The sequence below is a fragment of the Oncorhynchus kisutch genome, linkage group LG4 (genome assembly GCF_002021735.2).
Source record: "Oncorhynchus kisutch isolate 150728-3 linkage group LG4, Okis_V2, whole genome shotgun sequence".
NCBI classification, from domain to species: Eukaryota; Metazoa; Chordata; class Actinopteri; order Salmoniformes; family Salmonidae; genus Oncorhynchus; species Oncorhynchus kisutch.
In genome coordinates, this window is record NC_034177.2 from 15,003,155 (window position 1) to 15,024,958 (window position 21,804).

Here is a 21,804-nt window from a genome sequence, read left to right on the forward strand (position 1 = left end):
CTGAGCTCAATTTCAAATCTCATAGGAAAGGGTCTGATACTTATGTAAATAATGTTGTTTATTTGTAATACATTTGCAAAAATCTGTTTTGTGTGTAGATTGAGGAAAAAAGTGTTTAATGAAATTTAGAATAAGGATGTGAATTAACAAAATGTAGAAAAAGGGAAGGGGTCTGAATACTTTCCCAAATGCACTGTACAGTGGGGCAAAAAAGTATTTAGTCAGCCACCAATTGTGCAAGTTCTCCCACTTAAAAAGATGAGAGAGGCCTGTAATTTTCATCATAGGTACACTTCAACTATGTTATGCCCAAAGTAGATATCCTAACAGATTTGCCAAAAATATAGTTTGTTAACAAGACATTTGTGGAGTGGTTGAAAAAAACAAGTTTTAATGACTCCGACCTAAGTTTACGTAACCTTCCAACTTCAACTGTAAATACATAGAACACATTCGTATGTTATAGAATGTGTCAATTATAACGAAGTAGTGTAACATGCAGCATAGCTTGCAAACAATATTTTGTAAGAATCACTTTAATATTTGAAACAATTGATAGTAATACATGTGTATTTAGATCTGTTAAAGAATGCAAACAAGTTCATCAAAATGACATTTGCTGATGTAATCAATCAGTTTACAGTCAGTACACTCAACAATTTTATATTTTTGATGAGGCGCTTATATATATATATATTATTTTTTTTTGGCAAATGTACATCGCTCAATATGCAAATATGTACTACAGCCCACAATTAAGTGGACAAACTGTATGGTCCGGGTCCATTTTTTCAAAGCAATCACATGACAACGGTGACTGACCACAGTGACCAGCGCTGATGTTTGGTCTTTTGCCAGGGACAAACATTGCATTTTATGTTTTTATTTTATTTTCATGAATCAACTTCACAGCAGGGCCACAATCTGGTGAGAGAAATAAGAGTGGAGACAGACCCCACCGCTTGTCTCTGGACACATTGCATAACATAGCCGACTAACCAAGCTGTCGTAACAGAAGATCATTATTAAGCTGAACGATATCAATAACCTTTATAAACATTCCGTGTGTGGAAATCTCCCTGAAACATGCAATAATGTTGGATTAGTTTCAGGTTTTATATTAAAAAGGCACACAAGAAATACAAGAAAAACACAAGAAATAGCACACAAGAAGTGTGGTTGAAATAATAAAGGCCAACTAGGTTTAAAGCTTGTGTGAGTATGTCTATGCAGGTTGTGTGTTTGTTGCATTAGGGAATAAAAGGGGTAATGTGGGCTTGGGGGGCAACGTAACAGTCAGCAGCTGGTTGGTGACGATTCCAATGGCGAGGATGAGCAGCATGATGACCACAGCCAAGCCACGCCGAAGAACCAGATGCCTGACAGACAGAACTACACCCACCGTACTCAGCTCATTGGTCAAAAGGGTCTGGTACGAGCCTATGAGGAGACAGAGGGGAATGGAAAGATTGGGTTAGAAGACAAGGAAATGCAGCTTCATTGTTTCTTTAAGGGCTGGTGTCCATGGTTGACTTTGCACAAGTTAAAGTGTTCTTGTAAGTACCCCGAGTCTTATCCATACAGGGAGCGTTCTCTTTAAGGCTCTGCACTCCTGCCCTCACCAGTGCCTGACAAAAAAAATATATTCAGTATGCATCACTGACAAACAATCCACATGTATTATTGTCAGAAGTATAACATTGGTTCAGTAAAGACGGTAAAACAATTTCAAAACAGGATGAAAAGAAAGGCTAGAAGAGGGTCTGCTTACTTCGTAGGTGGTTTGTTTCCAGTTGAGTTTACATATGTAGACAATAAGGAAAATAGAGTGCAGGATGCTACATAGGAAGAACCCGATCCTAAATCCTGAGAGAAATGGGCAATATGACCATGTGAGAAAAGGTTAGACTGTACATCACAACGATGGGTTATTGCAGTCTCCAAATGTCTTACCTAATATGCACATTTTGAAGGGAAACATGAGAGACACTGCAATGGGCAGGCCTATAATGTAGTAACCAACCAGGTAGGACACAGCACCAACCATCTGTTTTCCTGCTACCCTTACAACGCCACCCATCAACACCTGTAGAAACACCCAGAAGGCTTTACTTCGCTTCCCAAGGAGGAAAAGGCCCTGTTATGTGCATACACAGGTAACTGCCAAAATAATAAAAACATTGGGCCACCACGAGCTACCAAAAGAGCTTCAAAGCGCCTTAGCATAGCTTCTACAAGGGTCTGGAACTCCATTGGAGGGATACCATGCCATTATTCCAGGAGAAATTCCATCATTTTAAGTTTTGTTGATGGTGGTGTAAAATGCTGTCACAGGCGCCGCTCCAGAATCTTCCATAAGTGTTCAATTGGGTTGAGATCTGGTGATTGAGACAGCCATGGCATATGGATTACATCATTTTCATGCTCATCAAACCATTCAGTGATCACTTGTGCCCTGTGGGGGGGTGGACATTATTCACCATAGGTCGAAGGTGATCACTCTGAATGGCTGTGTAATTATTGGCATTCACCTTGAGGGGTTGAGTGGACCTACTCAGGGGTTTCCTTTATTTTGGCAATTACCTTTAGATTTGTCTAACCATAAAAAAATAGGGGGGGGGGGGGGGTTGTGGGGTAACACATGACGAGAGATGAAGGGGTTTCAAAGCTCAATGATCATGTGCACAAGATGATGAGTCCTCTGAAACACTGAGGTTATTAGACCAGTTATTTTCTAGGCTGTAGTTGATTGCATCAATATACTGTACACCTCAAGCCTATCCACCACGACATGCAATGGGAGGTGATAATTGTGGACTTACATCCTAATTGGAGTAACGATTCAGTCACCAACCAAGCAAGTCAATGAGTGTAAAGCTGTACAATTGGCTTATAGCTGAAGCAGTGCTGCGCTCACCGCTATGGCATCGAATACATGGTGGAAGGCATACAACAGTAAAAGCGGAGCTGCCTTTTTAATAACATCCCTGAGAGAGAGAGAGAGAGAGAGGGGGACGGTTAGTGAATAAGAATACCCAGAGCCCATTACACACATTTATCAATACACAGTAACATAGCCACAGCTGAAGACCTTGCAGGACTACGTCATCCGTCATTGGCCCAGCGGCAGCCCCCAGCTCTACTCACTGGTCCTGGGTGAAGATGTATCCTAGCACGTCTTTAGTCAACCCAAGGATAATGGCAATGACGAGGGAAACTGTGACTGGGACAGAGCACAAGTAGCAAACAGGCTCATTTAGAAAATAAAACGTTTATGGCTGGGATGTTTAGTTGAACTTTTACACCAGCTGGGCGAGACAAACACCAAATCTGACAAACTACCTAACAATTGCAATTCAGCTGACAATGAAGTTACAACAAGAAGAGGGTGTCCGAGTTAAAGAAGTTACTAATCAGGCAAAAGATTATCAAACTATCCTTGTTTTTTTTTACTGAAAATGTGTGAGGTGGCTAATTGCTGTTGGCCTTAGATATCGTTAGTTAGTAGAAGTTCGTGTGTAGCCAGGGAGCAGGGGTGGGCTCTTACATGCACAGATGAAGGAGACCTGGCCAGACAGTTTGGCCTGCTCTGTGTTCCCAGCACCCAGAGCATTCCCCATCCGCACATTGGCAGCAACAGCAAACCCTAGAGGAAACTTGTGAGAAAGAGAGATTTTTTTTAAATGATTTAATTCATGCAACTCTCAACCATTTGTAAATGCAAATAAGTTGACATGATAGCAAGAAAGTGGCAATAAATTAGGCCTTTTTTCTACTTCCCCAGTCAGATAAAAATTGTGGATTGCATTTTTAATGTCTCTGCTTGCTATTTGAAAGAAGTTGCCAACTAGAGCTAGCGGAATGACTGGAAATGTATGGGTATCTGCTAGCATATACACAGACTTCCATGTATTGGCTCGCAAAACTACCTCGAACTCACATCATACACAGATATAAAAATGGTATCCACTAGTTCATCCAACTCTGGTGAGTAGAGAAAGGGCCTCATTGCCAGAATGGTAGAATGGTATCCGTTTAAAAAAGGTGCAGTCCGAGATCTTAAGCACTTACGAATTCGCAACATATACGAAATGGATGATGTCGAACACCATTTTTCGGGGACCCGTTTTGGTTAATGAGCACTACTTTCAAAACTACTGGCTGAAATTACGGAGCATCCCTTTAAGTTTACCATAAATGTGATGCTGGACACCTGGTAGAGGGCTGACATAGCTCCCAGCTCAGCTTCACCGATAAAACCTGGAGAAATCTGAATGTGAGGAATTGTCAACATAACTAGTATATTTTCAATATGTTAAAAGTGAAATACAGGAAAACGCTCACAGAAAACTTAAATGCATTTGAAGCACTAATATACTTTACCGGTTTATGCCGACAAGGGTTGACACCACTTTCATCTTTAAATAAACAGTAATCTTAAGAAGTAACTGTCCAGTGTTTCCAGACTATGAAATATGACCAATAATTACAATGTGCGTGAAATAAATAAATTGGAAGGAAAACTAAGTATGGTGTGGGCGTATACCAGTCAATCGAAATATTAAATGAGAGGAGACCCTGATTTGCTAGCTCATTCTCCTCAGCAGTTTGACATTCTAGGTTTCAAAAATGCTTGCTATTTCCTCAATCTGTTTGAGACAAGTTTTTGAAGTGTTCCCTCTTCAATTCAAATTTGATTATAGGACAAGTCAACAACATTATTTGGGTTAACAGAAAATGAACTTTAAAAGTATGATTCACTGGACAGTTAATTTAATACTTTCTGAACATAACTAAATGTTGCTGTGACTGGTTCTGTGAAAATTCCTGTTTGTTTCTCTCCCTCCCTTTTAGGTGCGTGCATATAAAAACACACACAGTTCCCTTCGGAAAGTATTCAGACCCCTTGACGTTTTCCACATTACAGCCTTATTATAAAATTGATTAAATAAAACAATTCTCAGCAATCTACACACAATACCACATAATGACAAGGTGAAAACAAGTTTAGAAAATTTTGCGAATGTATTAAAAATAAAACAAAAATACATTATTTACATAAGTATTCAGACCCTTTGCTACGAGACTCAATTGAGCTCCTGTTTCCATTGATCATCCTTGAGATGTTTCTACAATTTGGTTGGAGTCCTGTGGTACATTCAATTGATTGGACATGATTTGGAAAGGCACACACACACACACACAGCTGTCTATATAAAAAGATCCCACAATTGACAGTGTATGTCAGAGCAAAAACCAAGCCACGAGGTCAAAGGAATTGTCCATAGAACTCCTAGACAGGATTGTGTCGAGGCAAAGATCTTGGGAAGGGTACCAAAAAACATTCTGCAGCATTGAAGATCCCAAGAACACAGTGGCATCCATCATTCTTCAATGGAAGAAGTTTGGAACCACCAAGACTCTTCCTAGAGCTGAGCAATCAGGGGAGAAAGGCCTTGTTCAGGCAGGTGACCAAGAACCCGATGGCAATCTGACAGAGCTCCAGAGTTCCTCTGTGGAGATGGGTGAACCTTCCAGAAGGACAGCCATCTCTGCAGCCCTCCACCAATTAGGTCTTTATGGTGAGTGGCCAGACAGAAGACCCTTAGTAAGAGACATGACAGCCCGCTATGCGTTTGTCAAAAGGCACCTAAGGGACTCTCAGACCATGAGAAACAAGATTCTCTGCTCTGATGAAACTCTTTGGCCTGAATGTCAAGCGTCCTGTCTGGAGGAAACTTGGCACCATCCCTACGGTGAAATATGGTGGTGGCAGCATCATGTTTTGGGGATGTTTTTCAGCGGCAGGGACTGAGAGACTAGTCAGGATCAAGGCAAAGATTAACAAAGCAAAGTACAGAGAGATCCTTGATGAAAACCTGCTCTAGAGCACTCAGGTCCGCAGACTGGGGCAAAGTTTCAACTTCCAACAGGACAATGATCCTAAGCACAGTCAAGACAACGCAGGAGTGGCTTCGGAACAAGTCTCTGAATGTCCTTGATTGACCCAGCACAGAGCCCAGACTTGAATCCGATCAAACATCTGTGGAGAGACCTGATAATAGCTGTGCAGCAACGCTCCCCATCCAACCCGACAGAGCTTGAGAGGATCTGCAGAGAAGAATGTGAGAAACAGGTGTGCCAAGCTTGTAGCGTCATACCCAAGAAGACGAGGCTGTAATCGCTGTCAAAGGTCCTTCAACAAAGTACTGATTAAAGGGTCTGAATACTTAAATATAATATTCAAGTTCATTTTATAAATTAACAAACATTTCTAAAAACCTGTTTTTGTTTTGTCATTATGGGGGATTGTGTGTAAATTGATGAGGGGAATAAAAAAATAAAATAGATTTTAGAATAAGGCTGTAACCTAACCAAATGAGGAAAAAGTCAAGTGGTCTGAATATTTTCCACTGTGTATACACACACACGTTAAAGTGTTAAATAAATCAAAATATATTTTATATTTGAGATTCTTCAAATAGCCACCCTTTCCCTTGACAGCTTTGCACACTCTTGGCATTCTCTCAACCAGCTTCACCTGGAATGCTTTTCCAACTGTCTTGAAGGAGTTCCTACATATGCTGCGCACTTGTTGGCTGCTTTTCCTTCACTCTCCGGTCAGACTCATCCCAAACCATCTCAATTGGGTTGAGGTCAGGGGATTGTGGAGACCAGATCATTTGATGCAGCACTCCATCACTCTCCTTCTTGGTCAAATAGCCCTTACACAGCCTGGAAGTGTGTTGGGTCATTGTCCTGTTGAAAATCAAATGCTAGTCCCACTAAGCGCAAACCAGATGGGATGGTGTATTGCTGCAGAATGCTATGGTAGCCATGCTGGTTAAGTGTGCCTTGAAATCTAAATAAAGTCACAGACAGTGTCACCAGCAAAGCACCCCCACACCATAACACCTCCTTCATGCTTTATGGTGGGAAATACACATGCAGAGATCCGTTCACCCACACTGCGTCTCAAAGACAGTGACTGGAACCAAAAATCACCAATTTGGAATCCAGAACAAAGGACAAATTTCCACCAGAATTATGTCCATTGCTCTCTTCCTATTAGTGTGCTTTAGTAATGGTTTCTTTGCAGCAATTCAACCATGAAAGCCCGATTCACACAGTTGATGAGATGTGTCTGTTACTTGAACTCTGAAGCATTTAATTAAGCTGCAATTTCTGAGGCTGATAACTATGAACTTATCCTTTGCAGCAGAGGTACCTCTGGGTCTCCCTTTCCTGTGGCGGTCCTCATGAGAACCAGTTTCATCATAGCGCTCGATGGTTTTTGCAAATGCACTTGAAGATACTTTCAACGTTCTAAATGTTCTGTATTGACCGACGTTCACGTCTCAAAAGTAATGATGGACTGTCGTTTCTCTTTGCTTATTTGAGCTGTTCTTGCCATATGTACTTGTTATTTTACCAAATATGGCTATCTTCTATACACCAACCCTACCTTGTCTTCTCAACACAACTGATTGGCTCAAATGCATTCAGAAGGAAAGTAATCCACAAATGAGGCATACCTGTTAATTGAAATTCATTCCAGGGGACCACCTCATGAAGCTGGTTGAGATAATGCCAAGAGTGTGCAAAGCTGTCATCAAGGCAAAGAGTAGCTACTTTGAAGAACCTCGAATATAATTTATTTGTTTAACACTTTTTTGGTTACTACATGATTCCATGTTTTATTTCATAGTTTTGATGTCTTCACTACTATTCTACAATGTAGAAAATAGTACAAAAAACCTAACCTGGAATGAATAGGTGTGCTGTGTATGCATATATTTTTTTAACAAAACATGGTAGTTCTGAAGGTAAATGCCCTAATGTGACCCCTGACCTGCCATGAATACTCCAATCTCATAGGTCCACCACTCCAGACACATCATGAGCATGCTGGGAACAGCCAGGTAGAGGAAAGGCCCCCACTCTTGCAGGCAGTCACATGACCAGCCTGGGGGTCAAAGGGACAGGGTACGGTGACATTTAGTTGACAGCAGGGTAAAACAAACAAACACTGGTTTACACATTACGATTTGGACTGCCTGTCATCAGATTGGCACATCAATATAAAAATATCAGTCACTGTCAATTAAGTATCGTAATTGTACACACAAGGTTTGGGGGGTGTTAAACAGCTCCTGTAATCATGAAAATTCCAAGTGACCAAGAGAAAATACATTTGAATCATTTCTATTCACAAGTACACTTACAGTGGGGCAAAAAAAGTGTTAAGTCAGCCACCAATTGTGCAAGTTCTCCCACTTAAGTTAAAAATACGAGGCCTGTAATTTTCATCATAGGTACACTACAACTATGACAGACAATGAGAAAAATGTATTTGGTCACCTACAAACAAGCAAGATTTCTGGCTCTCACAGACCTGTAACTTCTTCTTTAAGAGGCTCCTCTGTCCTCCACTCCTTACCTGTATTAATGGCACCTGTTTGAACTTGTTATCAGTATAAAAGACACCTGTCCACAGCCTCAAAGAGTCACACTCCAAACTCCACTATGGCCAAGACCAAAGAGCTGTCAAAGGACACCAGAAACAAAATTGTAGACCTGCACCATGCTGGGAAGACTGAATCTGCAATAGGTAAGCAGCTTGGTTTAAAGAAATCAACTGTGGGAGCAATTATTAGGAAATGGAAGACATACAAGACCATGGATAATCTCCCTCGATCTGGGGCTCCACGCAAGTTCTCACCCCGTGGGGTCAAAATGATCACAAGAACGGTGAGCAAAAATGCCAGAACCACACGGGGGGACCTAGTGAATGACCTGCAGAGAGCTGGGACCAAAGTAACAAAGCCTACCATCAGCAAGAGCATTGAAGATGAAACGTAGCTGGGTCTTTCAGCATGACAATGATCCCAAACACACCGCCCGGGCAACGAAGGAGTGGCTTCGTAAGAAGCATTTCAAGGTCCTGGAGTGGCCTAGCCAGTCTCCAGATCTCAACCCCATAGAAAATCTTTGGAGGGAGTTGAAAGTCTGTGTTGCCCAGCAACAGCCCCAAAACATCACTGCTCTAGAGGAGATCTGCATGGAGGAATGGGCCAAAATACCAGCAACAGTGTGTGAAAACCTTGTGAAGACTTACAGAAAACGTTTGACCTCTCATTGCCAACAAAGGGTATATAACAAAGTATTGAGAAACGTTTGTTATTGACCAAATACTTATTTTCCACCATAATTTGCTAATAAATTCATTAAAAATCCTACAATGTGATTTTCTGGAGTTTTTTTTCTCATTTTGTCTGTCATAGTTGAAGTGTACCTATGATGAAAATTACAGGCCTCATCTTTTTAAGTGTGAGAACATGCACAATTGGTGGCTGACTAAATACTTTTTTGCACCACTGTATATATCACTCACTTCAGCAATTAGCAATGTCTGACTATAGTTGGTTAGATGGTTCCCCATCTATATGACATGATCTAAAACTAACCACATCAATATCAACCTTGTCCCCTGGCTATTGTGCAAAGCAATATATTGACTTTCATCACATCAATACAAACTGAATTCAGAGGTCAGGGACTCACCGTCCCAGGTGGCTTTGTGCAGCCCTCTCCATAGGATGTACACATAGATGACTATAGCCAAGGTGTACTGGGAGATGGTGTTAGCAGCTGCAGAGCCCCTGTGATGGAGAGGATGAAAGTGGAGGACCGCCATCTCATGTTTTTTGTTTGTTGATAAGGCTGTATGACAACGTTGTTTTTTATAAAATGTAACTCACGCCACGCCCAAGTTGAGTTGATAGAGGAAGGTGTAGTTGGTGATCGCATTTAGAAGGTTCCCCACCACTCCAGTTACCACCTGGGGCCATATGATACCCTGTCGGAAAAATACAGTCTAAACATTGTTCTTACAATGTCACAGTGGGCGTTGGAACAGAGGGGTATTCTACAAAGCATAATCAATCAGTTAGCCAGCTAACTTCTTATAAAACAGTTCATTTTCTGGATCATTAAGAAAGCCAAACAGATACGTGGTTTTGGTTGTTGAGTCAGTCGGCACGTTTCCATTGACCCAGGTTAATTCCACAAAAGAAATGTAACAAAAAAATCTTTGCGACATGTGTAATGGGGCGGCAGGGTAGCCTAGTGGTTAGAGCGTTGGACTAGTAACTGGAAGGTTGCAAGTTCAAACCCCCGAGCCGACAAGGTACAAATCTGTCGTTCTGCCCATGAACAGGCAGTTAACCTACTGTTCCTAGGCCGTTATTGAAATTAAGAATTTGTTCTTAACTGACTTGCCTGGTTAAATAAAGGTTAAAAAAAATGGAAATGTCAGATATAGAATAAACTTTCTTTTTTGCAACAACTGGAAACACTGTTATTCGAATTAATGATGATTGCTGAATAGTTCTGAAGGAATGCGGGGGAACATGACGTCACCACATTTAATTCTAAATGCCTACGGCTTGCTAAATACATTTTTTTTTTCTCATAAAGATTGTCCTGACTTTCAAGAATGCCTGAATTGCTTTGCTGGCAAGTTTCACCATACAATTATTTCAGATCTACGGGAATTTCACCATAGCACAGACTGTGGTGATACGTCGGCACATAAGAATATGGCAAATTTTTGTTCATTATTGCATTCTATCCATGCTGGCTTTTGCAGGCTACCTGAGACATGAAACAGATAGGTTGGAACACGCAATTTGCCCAAATGGATAATGGAAACACTAACTACTACATCATTTTTTTTATTGACAATGTATTTATTTTTATTTTTGTGTGTTTGTGTGCGACATCATTACATCCAGCTGTTTTTAAATCAACACAAGCTAGTGCAAAACAAACAAACCCTAGCAGACAATTGTCGCATCTATTTTCTATGCAAACTTTCTAAATGTCGACAAAATAAATTAAATAAGCACTGGACAATGTTAACAGATAGAGACATTGCCCATTTCAAGCTTATCTTACTAAAAACAAAAAAGTTATTTCAGAATATTCAGGCAAGTTAACTGGCCAACTCCTTAACAAATGGATCACTAGTCACTTTAAACAATGCCACCCTAAATAATGCTTACATAGCTTACATTACTCATATCACATGTATTTCATACCATCTACTGCACCTTGCCTATGCCGCTCAGCCATCGCTCATCCATATACTTATATGTACATATTCTCATTCACCCCTTTAGATGTCGGTATTAGGTAGTTGTTGGGAATTGTTATTCGCTACACTCGCATTAACATCTGCTAACCATGTGACCAATCAAATTTGATTTGCTTCTGCTTTGTAGTATACCCCTCAGATCTCATAAGCTCAGAGGGTGGGCACACGGTGTTCCCTTTTAATTTCCCCCTCAAAAGGATGTAAAATAACCATAACGTTTAAAATAGACGTCATGTAATCCAAAACAAGGAAGGAATACTTCCGCTCGAGAGTGCATCAAGTACAACGCATTTTGGTGCCATTTATTTTAACTTAATATAAAATCGCTGTCAATTTTTGAGTAATACACACAAGCATATATCCTAGACAATGAGTATGGAATGGGAAAACAGTGGCCTAACCTCGCCCACTGATTGGTCTGTTGAGTCCCAGTCGCAACCACAATGACAAACAAGTTCTATTGAAACGCATACAGCACCTGGTTTTGAAGGTATCTTCCTTGCAGCTGATACATGAAACATGCCTGTGGAGACACTGCAGCCATGAGATGCAGATCTTAAATCAGTAGGATGAGCCAACACTTTGTAGAATTCTGTAAGAACTACGGGCTTTGTTAACTCACTGGCAGAGCAGGCATGAAGATCCTCACATAGAGTTGAGTAAGCCTGAGGGACACACACAAAAAAAATACCATCTAATGAACATGCAGGAGCAAACCGTCATCTCAGTGTTTCCCCTATATTCATTTAGCAGCAGTGTCGCCACTCCAAAAAATATTTAAGAAAAATAATATATACACATATGAATAGAATGTTTGGGATTGCAAAACATGTTCAGTGTAAACTTAAACCAGATAAAGTACTGTATGTTGATAACATAAAATGGCGCAACATACAGTATTTACAGTTGAAGTTGGAAGTTTACTTCCACTTAGATTGGAGTCATTAAAACTTTTTTTTTCATCCACTCCACAAATTTCTAGTCAACAAACTATAGTTTGTTTGTGCAAGTACTTTGTGCATGACACATGTAACTTTTCCAACAATTGTTTACAGACAGATTATTTCACTTAATCACAATTCCAGTGGGTGAGAAGTTTACATACACTAAGTTGACTAAGCTGTTTAAGCTTGGAAAATTCCAGAAAATTATGTCATGGCTTTAGAAGCTTCTGATTGACTCATGATGTCAATTAGCCTATTGGATGTGTACCTGTGGATGTATTTCAAGGCCTACCTTCAAACGCAGTGCCTCTTTGCTTGACATCATGGGAAAATCAAAAGAAATCGGCCCCAAGACCTCAAAAATTAATAATTGTAGACCTCCACAAGTCTGGTTTATCCTTGGGAGCAATTTCCAAACACCTGAAGGTACCACGTTCATCTGTACAAACAATAGTACGCAAGTATAAACACCATGGGACCACGCAGCTGTCATACTGCTCAGGAAGGAGACGCATTCTGTGTCCTAGAGATGTGTGAAAAGTGCAAATCAATCCCAGAACAGCAGCAAAGGACCTTGTGAAGATGCTGGAGGAAACAGGTACAAAAGTATCTAAATCCATAGTAAAACGAGTCCTATATCGACATAACCTGAAAGGCCACTCAGCAAGGAAGAAGCCACTGCTCCAAAACCACCATACATAAAAATTAAAAAAAGCAGACTAAGGTTTGTCCACGGGTCTGATGAAACAGAAATAGAATTGTTTGGCCATAGTTATGTTTGGAGGAAAAGGAAAAATTTGTGGGCAGAACTGAAAAAGCGTCTGCGAGCAAAGCGGCCTACAAACCTGACTCAGTTACACCAGCTCTGTCAGGAGGAATTGGCCAACATTCACCCAATGTATTGTGGGAAGCTTGTGAAAGGCTACCCAAAACATTTGACCCAAGTTAAACAATTTAAAGGCAATGCAACCAAATACTAATTGAGTGTATGTAAACTTCTGACCCACTGGGAATGTGATGAAAGAAATAAAAGCCTAAATCATTTTCTCTACTATTATTCTGACATTTCACATTCTTAAAATAAAGTGGTGATCCTAACTGACCTAAGACAGGGAATTTTTTTTTTTTTACTAGGATTAAATGTTAGGAATTGTGAAAAACTGAGTTTAAATGTATTTGGCTAAGGTGTATATAAACTTCCGACTTCAACTGTATAAGATAATATTTGACAAATAACAACCAAAATGAAAGCTAGACAGAATCAAAAATTCAATAAATGGCATGGGACCCACACTGATTGTCACTCAGAGCATAAAAATATGGCAATATGGAATTGTAAGAAATGAGCTTTAAAACTGAAATAGTTTTATCTCAGCCCCTTGACAAAATGTGTAGGGTTGCAGGAAATCAGGAAAATATTGGCAGTGTGAGAGGATCAAAATGACAGCAGGTCGACTTCCGACTGACTGAGCTACAAAATCACCTTGCATCCTAAATAACGACTAATTACTGGTAGATCAGTCAGTCACAATTGACCTATGATACATTGCTGTTAAAACGAGAGGTCGACTGATTATGATTTTTCAACGCCGATACCGATTATTGGAGGCCCAAAACAAAGCCGACACCGATTAAATCGGACGATTTTTATTTATTTATTTGTAATAATGACAATTACAACAATACTGAATGAACACTTATTTTAATACATCAATAAAAATTCATTTAGCCTCAAATAAATAAATGAAACATGTTCAATTTGGTTTAAATAATGCAAAAACAAAGTGTTGGAGAAGTAAAAGTGCAATATGTGCCATGTAAAAAAAGCTAACGTTTGAGTTCCTTGCTCAGAACATGAGAACATATGAAAGTTGGTGGTTCCTTTTAACATGAGACTTCAATATGCCAAGGTAAGAGGTTTTAGGTTGTAGTTATTATAGGAATTATAGGACTATTTCTCTCTATACCATTTGTATTTCATTAACCTTTGACTATTGGATGTTCTTATAGGCACTATAGTATTGCCAGTGTAACAGTATAGCTTCCGTTCCTCTCCTCGCCCCTACCTGGGCTCGAACCAGGAACACATCGACAACAGCCACACTCGAAGCAGCGTTACCCATCGCTCCACAAAAGCAGAGTTACCCATCGCTCCACAAAAGCCGCGGGAATAACTACTCCAAGTCTCAGAGCGAGTGACGTTTGAAACGCTATTAGCGCACACCGAGCTAACTAGCTAGCCATTTCACATCGGTTACACCAGTCATTAGGCTGATAGGCTTGAAGTCATAAACAGCGCTGTGCTTGCGAAGAGCTGCTGGCAAAATGCACGAAAGTGCTGTTTGAATTAATGCTTATGAGCCTGCCTACCATCGCTCAGTCAGACTGCTCTATCATATCAGACTTAATTATAACACACAGAAATACGAGCCTTTGGTCATTAATATGGTCGAATCCGGAAACTATCATTTAGAAAACAGAACATTTATTATTTCAGTGAAATACGGAACCGTTCTGTATTTTATCTAATGGGTGGCATCCCTAAGTCTAAATATTCTTGTTACATTGTACAACCTTCAATGTTATGTCATAATTACGTACAATTCTGGCAAATTAGTTCGCAATGAGCCAGGCTGCTCAAACTGTTGCATATTCCCTGACTCTGCTTGCAATGAACGCAAGAGAAATGACACATTTTCAACTGTTTATTATTGCCTGCTAACCTGGATTTCATTTAGCTAAATATGCAGGTTTAAAAATATATACTTCTGTGTATTGATTTTAATAAAGGCATTGGTGTTAATGGTTAGGTACAGTCGTCCAACGATGCGCTTTTGTTAAATCATCCCCCAGCGTTGCATCGCTAGATACGCTAGATAAACTAGTAATATCATCAACCATGTGTAGTTAGAACTAGTGATTATGATTGATTGTTTTTTATAAGATAAGTTTAATGCTAGCTAGCAACTTACCTTCTACCGCATTCGCGTAACAGGCAGGCTCCTCGTGGAGTGCAATGAGAGGCAGGGGGTTAGAGCGTTGGATCCCCCGAGCTGATAAGGTGAACATCTGTCGTTCTGCCCCTGAACAAGGCAGTTAACCCACCGTTCCTAGGCCATCATTGAAAATAAGAATGTGTTCTTAACTGACTTGCCTAGTTAAATAAAAAAGGTATTAAAAAATAATAATTTTTAAAGAAAAATAAATAAATAATAATAATAAATCGGCACCCAAAAATACCGATTTCCGATTGTTATGAAAACTTGAAATTGGCCCTAATTAAAATCGGCCATTCCAATTAATCGGTCGACCTCTAGTTAAAACCCTCTCAAACACGGTCTTTGTCTCTGCAACCACAACATTAAACATGGAGAAACCGGACACATGCTCGCCAAAGAACTTGACAGTAAACTAGTAAATGCAATTAAGTTAACCAAAAGTTCTTTATCATGAGTGTTATGCAGTTTGTGAGCTCTCCAAACAAACTTTCCACTTGGAGAATGGTATGAATGTATATTATATACATTGAGCGTCTTCTGCGAATTGAACAAAATACAGCGGTAACTTTTTTGTGGGGCGGGTCCCTTGACTTCCATGAATACACGCCACTGCTCGGGCATTATCAATTCAATGTCAGTCAATGTCAGAATGAAAACCTCACACACCCCATGATCGGGCAGGCCCCTGTAGGAACAGCAGGAAAGATTTCATCCAACATGGTGTCCTCACCAGGGCCCAACTAGTAAACTTGACCCACCCTAATAAATAAAGTTAAAGGTGGAGTAGTATCACATTATTAACTTACCCTATCACAAAGATTAGGAGCGTTTTACCCCCTGCTTTTTTGGGGAACCCAAAGGAGTCATACCTAACTGTGCTGACACAGCATATGTTGTGTTTCACGGAGACACCATCAACATACAGCTGGCTGGTTATACCCTGACCGGCAGGATAGAACAGCGGCGTCTGTTAAGACAAGGGGCGGCGGACTATGTATTTTTGTAAATAATAGCTGGCACACGATATCTAAGGAAGTATCGAGCTATTGCTCGCCTGAGGTAGAGTATCTCATGATAAGCTGTATACCACACAATCTACCTAGAGAGTGTTCATGTGTATTTTTCATAGCTGTCTACATACCACCACAGTCAGAGGCTGGCACCAAGACAGCATTGAATGAGCTGTATTCCACCATAAGCAAACAAAACACTCAGCCAGAGGCGGCGCTCCCAGTAGCCGGGGACTTTAATGCTGGGAAACTTAAATCTGTTTTGCCAAATTTCTATCAGCATGTCAAATGTGCAACCAGAGGGAAAACTCTGGACCAACTTTACTCCACACACAGAGACACGTACAAAGCTCTCCCTTGCCCTCCATTTGGCAAATCTGACCATAATTCTATCCACCGGATTCCTGCTTACAAACAAAAATTAAAGCAGGAAGCACCAGTGACCTATATATTCCAGATAAATAAAGAAGTGGTCAGATGAAGCAGATGCTAAGCTACAGGACTGTTTAGCTAGCACAGACTGGAATATGTTCTGGGATTCCTCCAATGGCATTGAGGAGTACACCACATCAGTCATTGGCTTCATCAATAACGTTGTCCCCACAGTGACCGTACGTACATACCCCAACCAGAAGCCATGGATGACAGGCAACATTCGCACTGAGCTAAAGGCTAGAGCTGCCGCTTTCAAGGAGCAGGACTCTAACCCAGAAGCTTATAATAAATCCCGCTATGCCCTCTGATGAACCATCAAAAAGGCAAAGCATCAATACAGCTTGAATTGTACTACACCAGCTCTGACCCACTTGCAAACCATTACGGCAGGGTAGCCTAGTGGTTAGAGCGTTGGACTAGTAACCGGAAGGTTGCAAGTTCAAACCCCCGAGCTGACAAGGTACAAATCTGCCGTTCTGCCCCTGAACAGGCAGTTAACCCACTGTTCCTAGGCCGTCATTGAAAATAAGAATTTGTTCTTAACTGACTTGCCTGGTTAAATAAAGGTAAAATAAATAAATAAAAATTACAGACTACAAAGGGAAGCACAGCCGAGAGCTGCCCAGTGACACGAGCCTACCAGGCGAGCTAAACTATTTCTATGCTCGCTTTGAAACAAATAACACTGAAACATGCATGAGAGCACCAGCTGTTCTGGAAGACCGATCACACTCTCCGCAGCCAATGTGAGTAAGACCTTTAAACGGGTCAACATTCACAAGGCCATGGGGCCAGACGGATTACCAGGACATGTACTGCGAGCATGCGCTGACCAACTGGCAAGTCTCTTCACTGACATCTTCAACCTCGCCCTGTCCAAGTCTGTAATACCAACATGTTTTAAGCAGACCACCATAGTGCCTGTGCCCAAGAACACCAAGGTAACCTGCCTAAACGACTACCGACCTGTAGCACTCACGTCTGTAGCCATGAAGTGCTTCGAAAGGCTGGTCATGGCTCACATCAACACCATTATCCCAGAAACCCTAGACCCACTCCAATTTGCATACCGCCCCAACAGATCTACAGATGATGCAATCTCTATTGCACTCCACACTGCCCTTTCCCACCTGGACAAAAGGAACACCTATGTGAGAATGCTATTAATTGACTCCAGCTCAGGATTTAATTTCATAGTGTCTCAAAGCTCATCAATAAGCTAAGGACCCTGGGACTAAACACCTCCCTCTGCAACTGTATCCTGGACTTTCTGACGAGCCGCCCCCAGGTATTAAGGGTAGGTAACAACACATCCGCTACGCTGATCCTCAACAAAGGGGCCCCTCAGGGGTGCGTGCTCAGTCCCCTCCTGTACTCTCTGTTCACTCATGACTGCACAGCCCGACAGGCCTCCAACACCATCATTAAGTTTGCCTATGACAACAGCGGTAGGCCCGATCACCGACAACGACGAGCCAGCCTATAGGGAGGAGATCAGAGACCTGGCCGTGTGGTGCCAGGACAACACCCTCTCCCTCAACGTGATCAAGAAAAAGGAGAGGATTGTGGACTACAGGAAAAAAAGAGGATCGAGCACGCCCCCATTCTCATCGACGAGGCTGCAGTGGAGCAGGTTGAGAGCTTCAAGTTCCTTTGTGTCCACATCACCAACAAACTATCATGGTCCAAACACACCAAGACAGTCATGAAGAGGGCATGACAAAACCTATTCCCCCCAGGAGACTGAAAAGATTTGGCATGGGTCCTCAGATCCTCAAAGGATTCTACAGCTGCACCATCGAGAGCATCCTGACTAGTTGCACCACTGCCTGGTATGGCAACTGCTCGGCCTCCGACAACAACGCACAACAGAGGGTAGTGCGTACGGCCCAGTAAATCACTGGGGCCAAGCTTCCTGCCACCCAGGACCCATACCAGACGTGTCAGAGGAAGGCCCTAAAAATGGTCAAAGACTCCAGCCACCCTAGTCAGACTTCTCTCTGCTACCGCACGACAAGCAGTAATGGAGCGCCAAGTCTAGGTCCAAGAGGCTTCAAAACAGCTTCTACCCCCAAGCCATAAGACTCCTTAACACCTAATCAAAATGGCTACCCAGACTATATGCATGCCCCCCCCCCCTTCTACACCACTGCTACTCTGTTGTCATCTATACATAGTCACTTTAATAACTCTACCTACATGTACATATTACCTCAACTAACCGGTGCCACCGCACATTGACTCTGTACCAGTACCCCCCTGTATAGTCTCACTATTGTTATTTTACTGGTGCTCTTTAATTACTTGTTATTTTTATCACTTATTCTTATCCGTATTTTTTTTTTAATTGCATTGATGGTTAGGGGCTCGTAAGTAAGCATTTCACGTTGTCTTCGGTACATGTAACTAATAAAATTTGATTTGACAGTGCAGATAGAATATTTTTTGCGACAACCAGTCACTCAATCATTTGCTTATTTTTTGCTATGGTTATATAGGGAGATGCATCTAAAACTGAGGGGGCTCAAGTTTGAGCTTAGGGGACTGAGCCCTCTTTAGCCCTCTCGTGGAGTTGGTACGTGTTGTCTCGACCTGTCAATCAATCACTCAATTATAAAGAACAAGGCATTAATGGAGGTCAGGTCTGACAGCTTCAGAATGCCCTATATTAAAATGTGATCTCAGGTTCTCCTAATCAAAAAATATATTTTTTAAATGAGCATTCTAAATTCAGCCAGTACCTCGTCCTTATAATAAATGTTTTAATTATAATATCCAGTGGCGTTCCTACTAGAAACTTGACCAAGATATGAGATGTGACTGTGACAGTGAGCATGACCTGGAGACCTCTGGGCTCAGCCAGTACCAAATTCTTCTAATTAAAACTGTTTCTCCCATTTCGCGCCTACTTGGAACATAACCCAGGTATGGGATGTGACATAGTATGTGATAGTGGGGCTGACCTGGAGACCTCTGGGCTCTGATGGAAGGCCAGTAGGATGGGCTCTGTGTTGATGAGGAGAGCCCAGCAGGGGAAGCAGGACAGGAGCAGGATCAGGATCCCTCTCTGCACGATCACACCCACATACTTCAGATTGTTGCTTCCGAAAATCTAGTCACACAGCAGAGATGGATTGACAGGATGAAGGTGCTGCTGATCTCAAGGATCATCCCTAATGATATGTTATCATTTTAGGTACAAAGTTAACATATTTGGGGTTAATTCCATTTTAACTACAGTCAATTCAGGAAGCTCCTTTGAAATTCATCAGTCAGTCAGTCAGTCGCCTTACCTGAGAAATCAGTGTGTCGAAGGCTGATGCCAGCCCGGTGCCGATGGATATGCCTGTAATATTGACCACCTGTTGACATAGGGGCGAGATTCTGTCATGAGTTAAGATTACATGCACGCTGGTCAGAAGGCACAGAATTGTTTTATTCATGAGCTCCTAGCCGTTCACCACACAAGGGACTTTGAGTGATTGCAGGTAAATGATGTTTCTTGTGTGAAATTTGATTTGTATGAATTGCTTTTTCAGGAAGACAGTGATCTCAAAGCAAGCCATGGCTATTGGCTACACACCGTTCAGTTCAAAGTAGTCAAAGAGCTGCGCTTACCGAAGTGGCCAGAGTCACAGCTGCCAGCTCCGTTTTGCCTAAGTGTCCACAGAACACCGTACTAACAAAACTGATTAGCATGAGCATCAGCATGGAGATGAACTGAGGAAAGAGTTGTATCAATGTATTTATACGCTCCCTGGTTTTTAAATCAACAAGTCCCAATCACGTTCAACAACAACAGATACATAATCCGTGTTGTCATTATCAAAAGGAAACGTTGTAAAAGTACTATGGTACTCAATATCAAATAATACCAATAAAAAAACTGTAGCCTAGAAAAAGTATACGAAGTGCATTTTAACACGTTTTTCTAGAAGTATCAAGCTTACCATTGGTAAAGCCAGTTTTAGAATTTCAACCATCTCTTCTATTTCGATTGACATCCATCTCCTTACTCGACTGAAAGAGCCGCCTTCTGCAGGCAATTTAGATATGATGGAGCCATAAATGAGTGGATTACCGTTCGAGGCAGGGTCCACTGGGATACATGTTGTAATTTCTTCCATTTTACTACCGCACTGACCAGCCTATGAAGTGAAAACGTTTAGATCATTTTGCTGAGTTCAAATTATTGTTGCCGTTGGTACCAACAAAAACTGGGGTGCAATCATTTGTCCAAACATTTGCGTTTTGCAAGGGAAACAAGTTCCTATTTAATTGCATCTAGGTCCCTCCCATTTTCCTTCCTAGAATACACCCCTATTTTCCCCCAGTTTCATCTGTTCGCTAATGCGTGTGTGTGACATTTTACTGGAGCTACAAACGGTCGGAACATGGTTTGTTCAAAAACAAGACATCATTGTATCTTTGTAGGCCTATGACGAAGGCCGTGCTGCCGAAACGCGCCGGAGTTTTGAAATCTTTGTTCCATTGAACATGCCATTTAAAATAAAGGCATTTTAATTATATGAAGATTGCCTTGTTCCTGCTTGGTTTTTTTTATGCTCGAACTCGAAAGAGTAGCAGCTTCGACCAGAAAGGGACATTGGTCTGTTTACACATCCTTAAACCGACGAAACGCGCCAGAATCCTTAGTTGCTGGCTGAAGCTTGATGAGGGGACTCAGGAGAGGTCGATCTCGTGAGTTCCAATGTCCACATTAACATATAGTCTACCTGTTGGGCCAAGACTGAGTGAGCGATCTGCTGAGTGTGTTATGTCAAGACAATTTGCTACAAAAACACTTGTAAGCTAAATGAATGAGGATATACTTATGTAGGGCGTTATAACTATGTGTTGAAACTGTTACAATAAAGCCTTACAGGACTCCTGCGTGTCACCGCAATTCCTTCACAATGGCAAACAAATTCTGCAGGAATCCTGTATTACTTTTTCCTAGGGGGGGTGTTACATTATCTGTTGAATGTTACATTATCACTCATAGTAAAGATTGAGTGACAGACAGTTCGAAAACAATGGTTTGCTGTCATGATCCTCCTCATCAATCTGGTAAGGAGCATTGACCTTGGCCATTATGAAGCTTTAATCTCTGCTTTATGTTTTTTTATTTTTTATTATTACCTAAATGCTTAACCATTCAGAATGAGTGACGTTAGCTGATGGCGATTATGTCATAGAACAAAACGTATAAGATCTCCTAAGCCTGTGTTTTACCATAGACCTTATTTCCTGAGTTT

The 21,804-nt window shown here is 41.3% G+C and overlaps 1 protein-coding gene across 2 annotated transcripts; it reads right to left on the reverse strand.

The window, feature by feature from the left end:
- Nucleotides 1-520: 520 nt before the first annotated feature.
- Nucleotides 521-21,427, reverse strand: LOC109889091 (multidrug and toxin extrusion protein 1). 2 transcript variants are annotated; one of them, XM_020480266.2, is made up of 17 exons: nucleotides 20,497-21,427; nucleotides 20,165-20,266; nucleotides 19,840-19,908; nucleotides 19,510-19,658; nucleotides 11,781-11,823; nucleotides 11,637-11,681; nucleotides 9,762-9,859; nucleotides 9,565-9,662; nucleotides 7,853-7,966; nucleotides 4,193-4,260; nucleotides 3,548-3,656; nucleotides 3,148-3,223; nucleotides 2,918-2,987; nucleotides 1,954-2,086; nucleotides 1,772-1,866; nucleotides 1,565-1,628; nucleotides 521-1,440 (listed from the first exon to the last, which is right to left on the reverse strand). In XM_020480266.2, exons 1-17 carry the CDS (start codon nucleotides 20,671-20,673, stop codon nucleotides 1,226-1,228), a joined length of 1,725 nt encoding a protein of 574 aa, XP_020335855.1. In that variant the 5' UTR covers nucleotides 20,674-21,427; the 3' UTR covers nucleotides 521-1,225. The 2 variants fall into 2 exon arrangements, 1 of the variants encoding a protein (XP_020335855.1); XR_002255232.2 differs by lacking the exon at nucleotides 1,954-2,086.
- Between the last annotated feature and the right edge of the window lie 377 nt (nucleotides 21,428-21,804).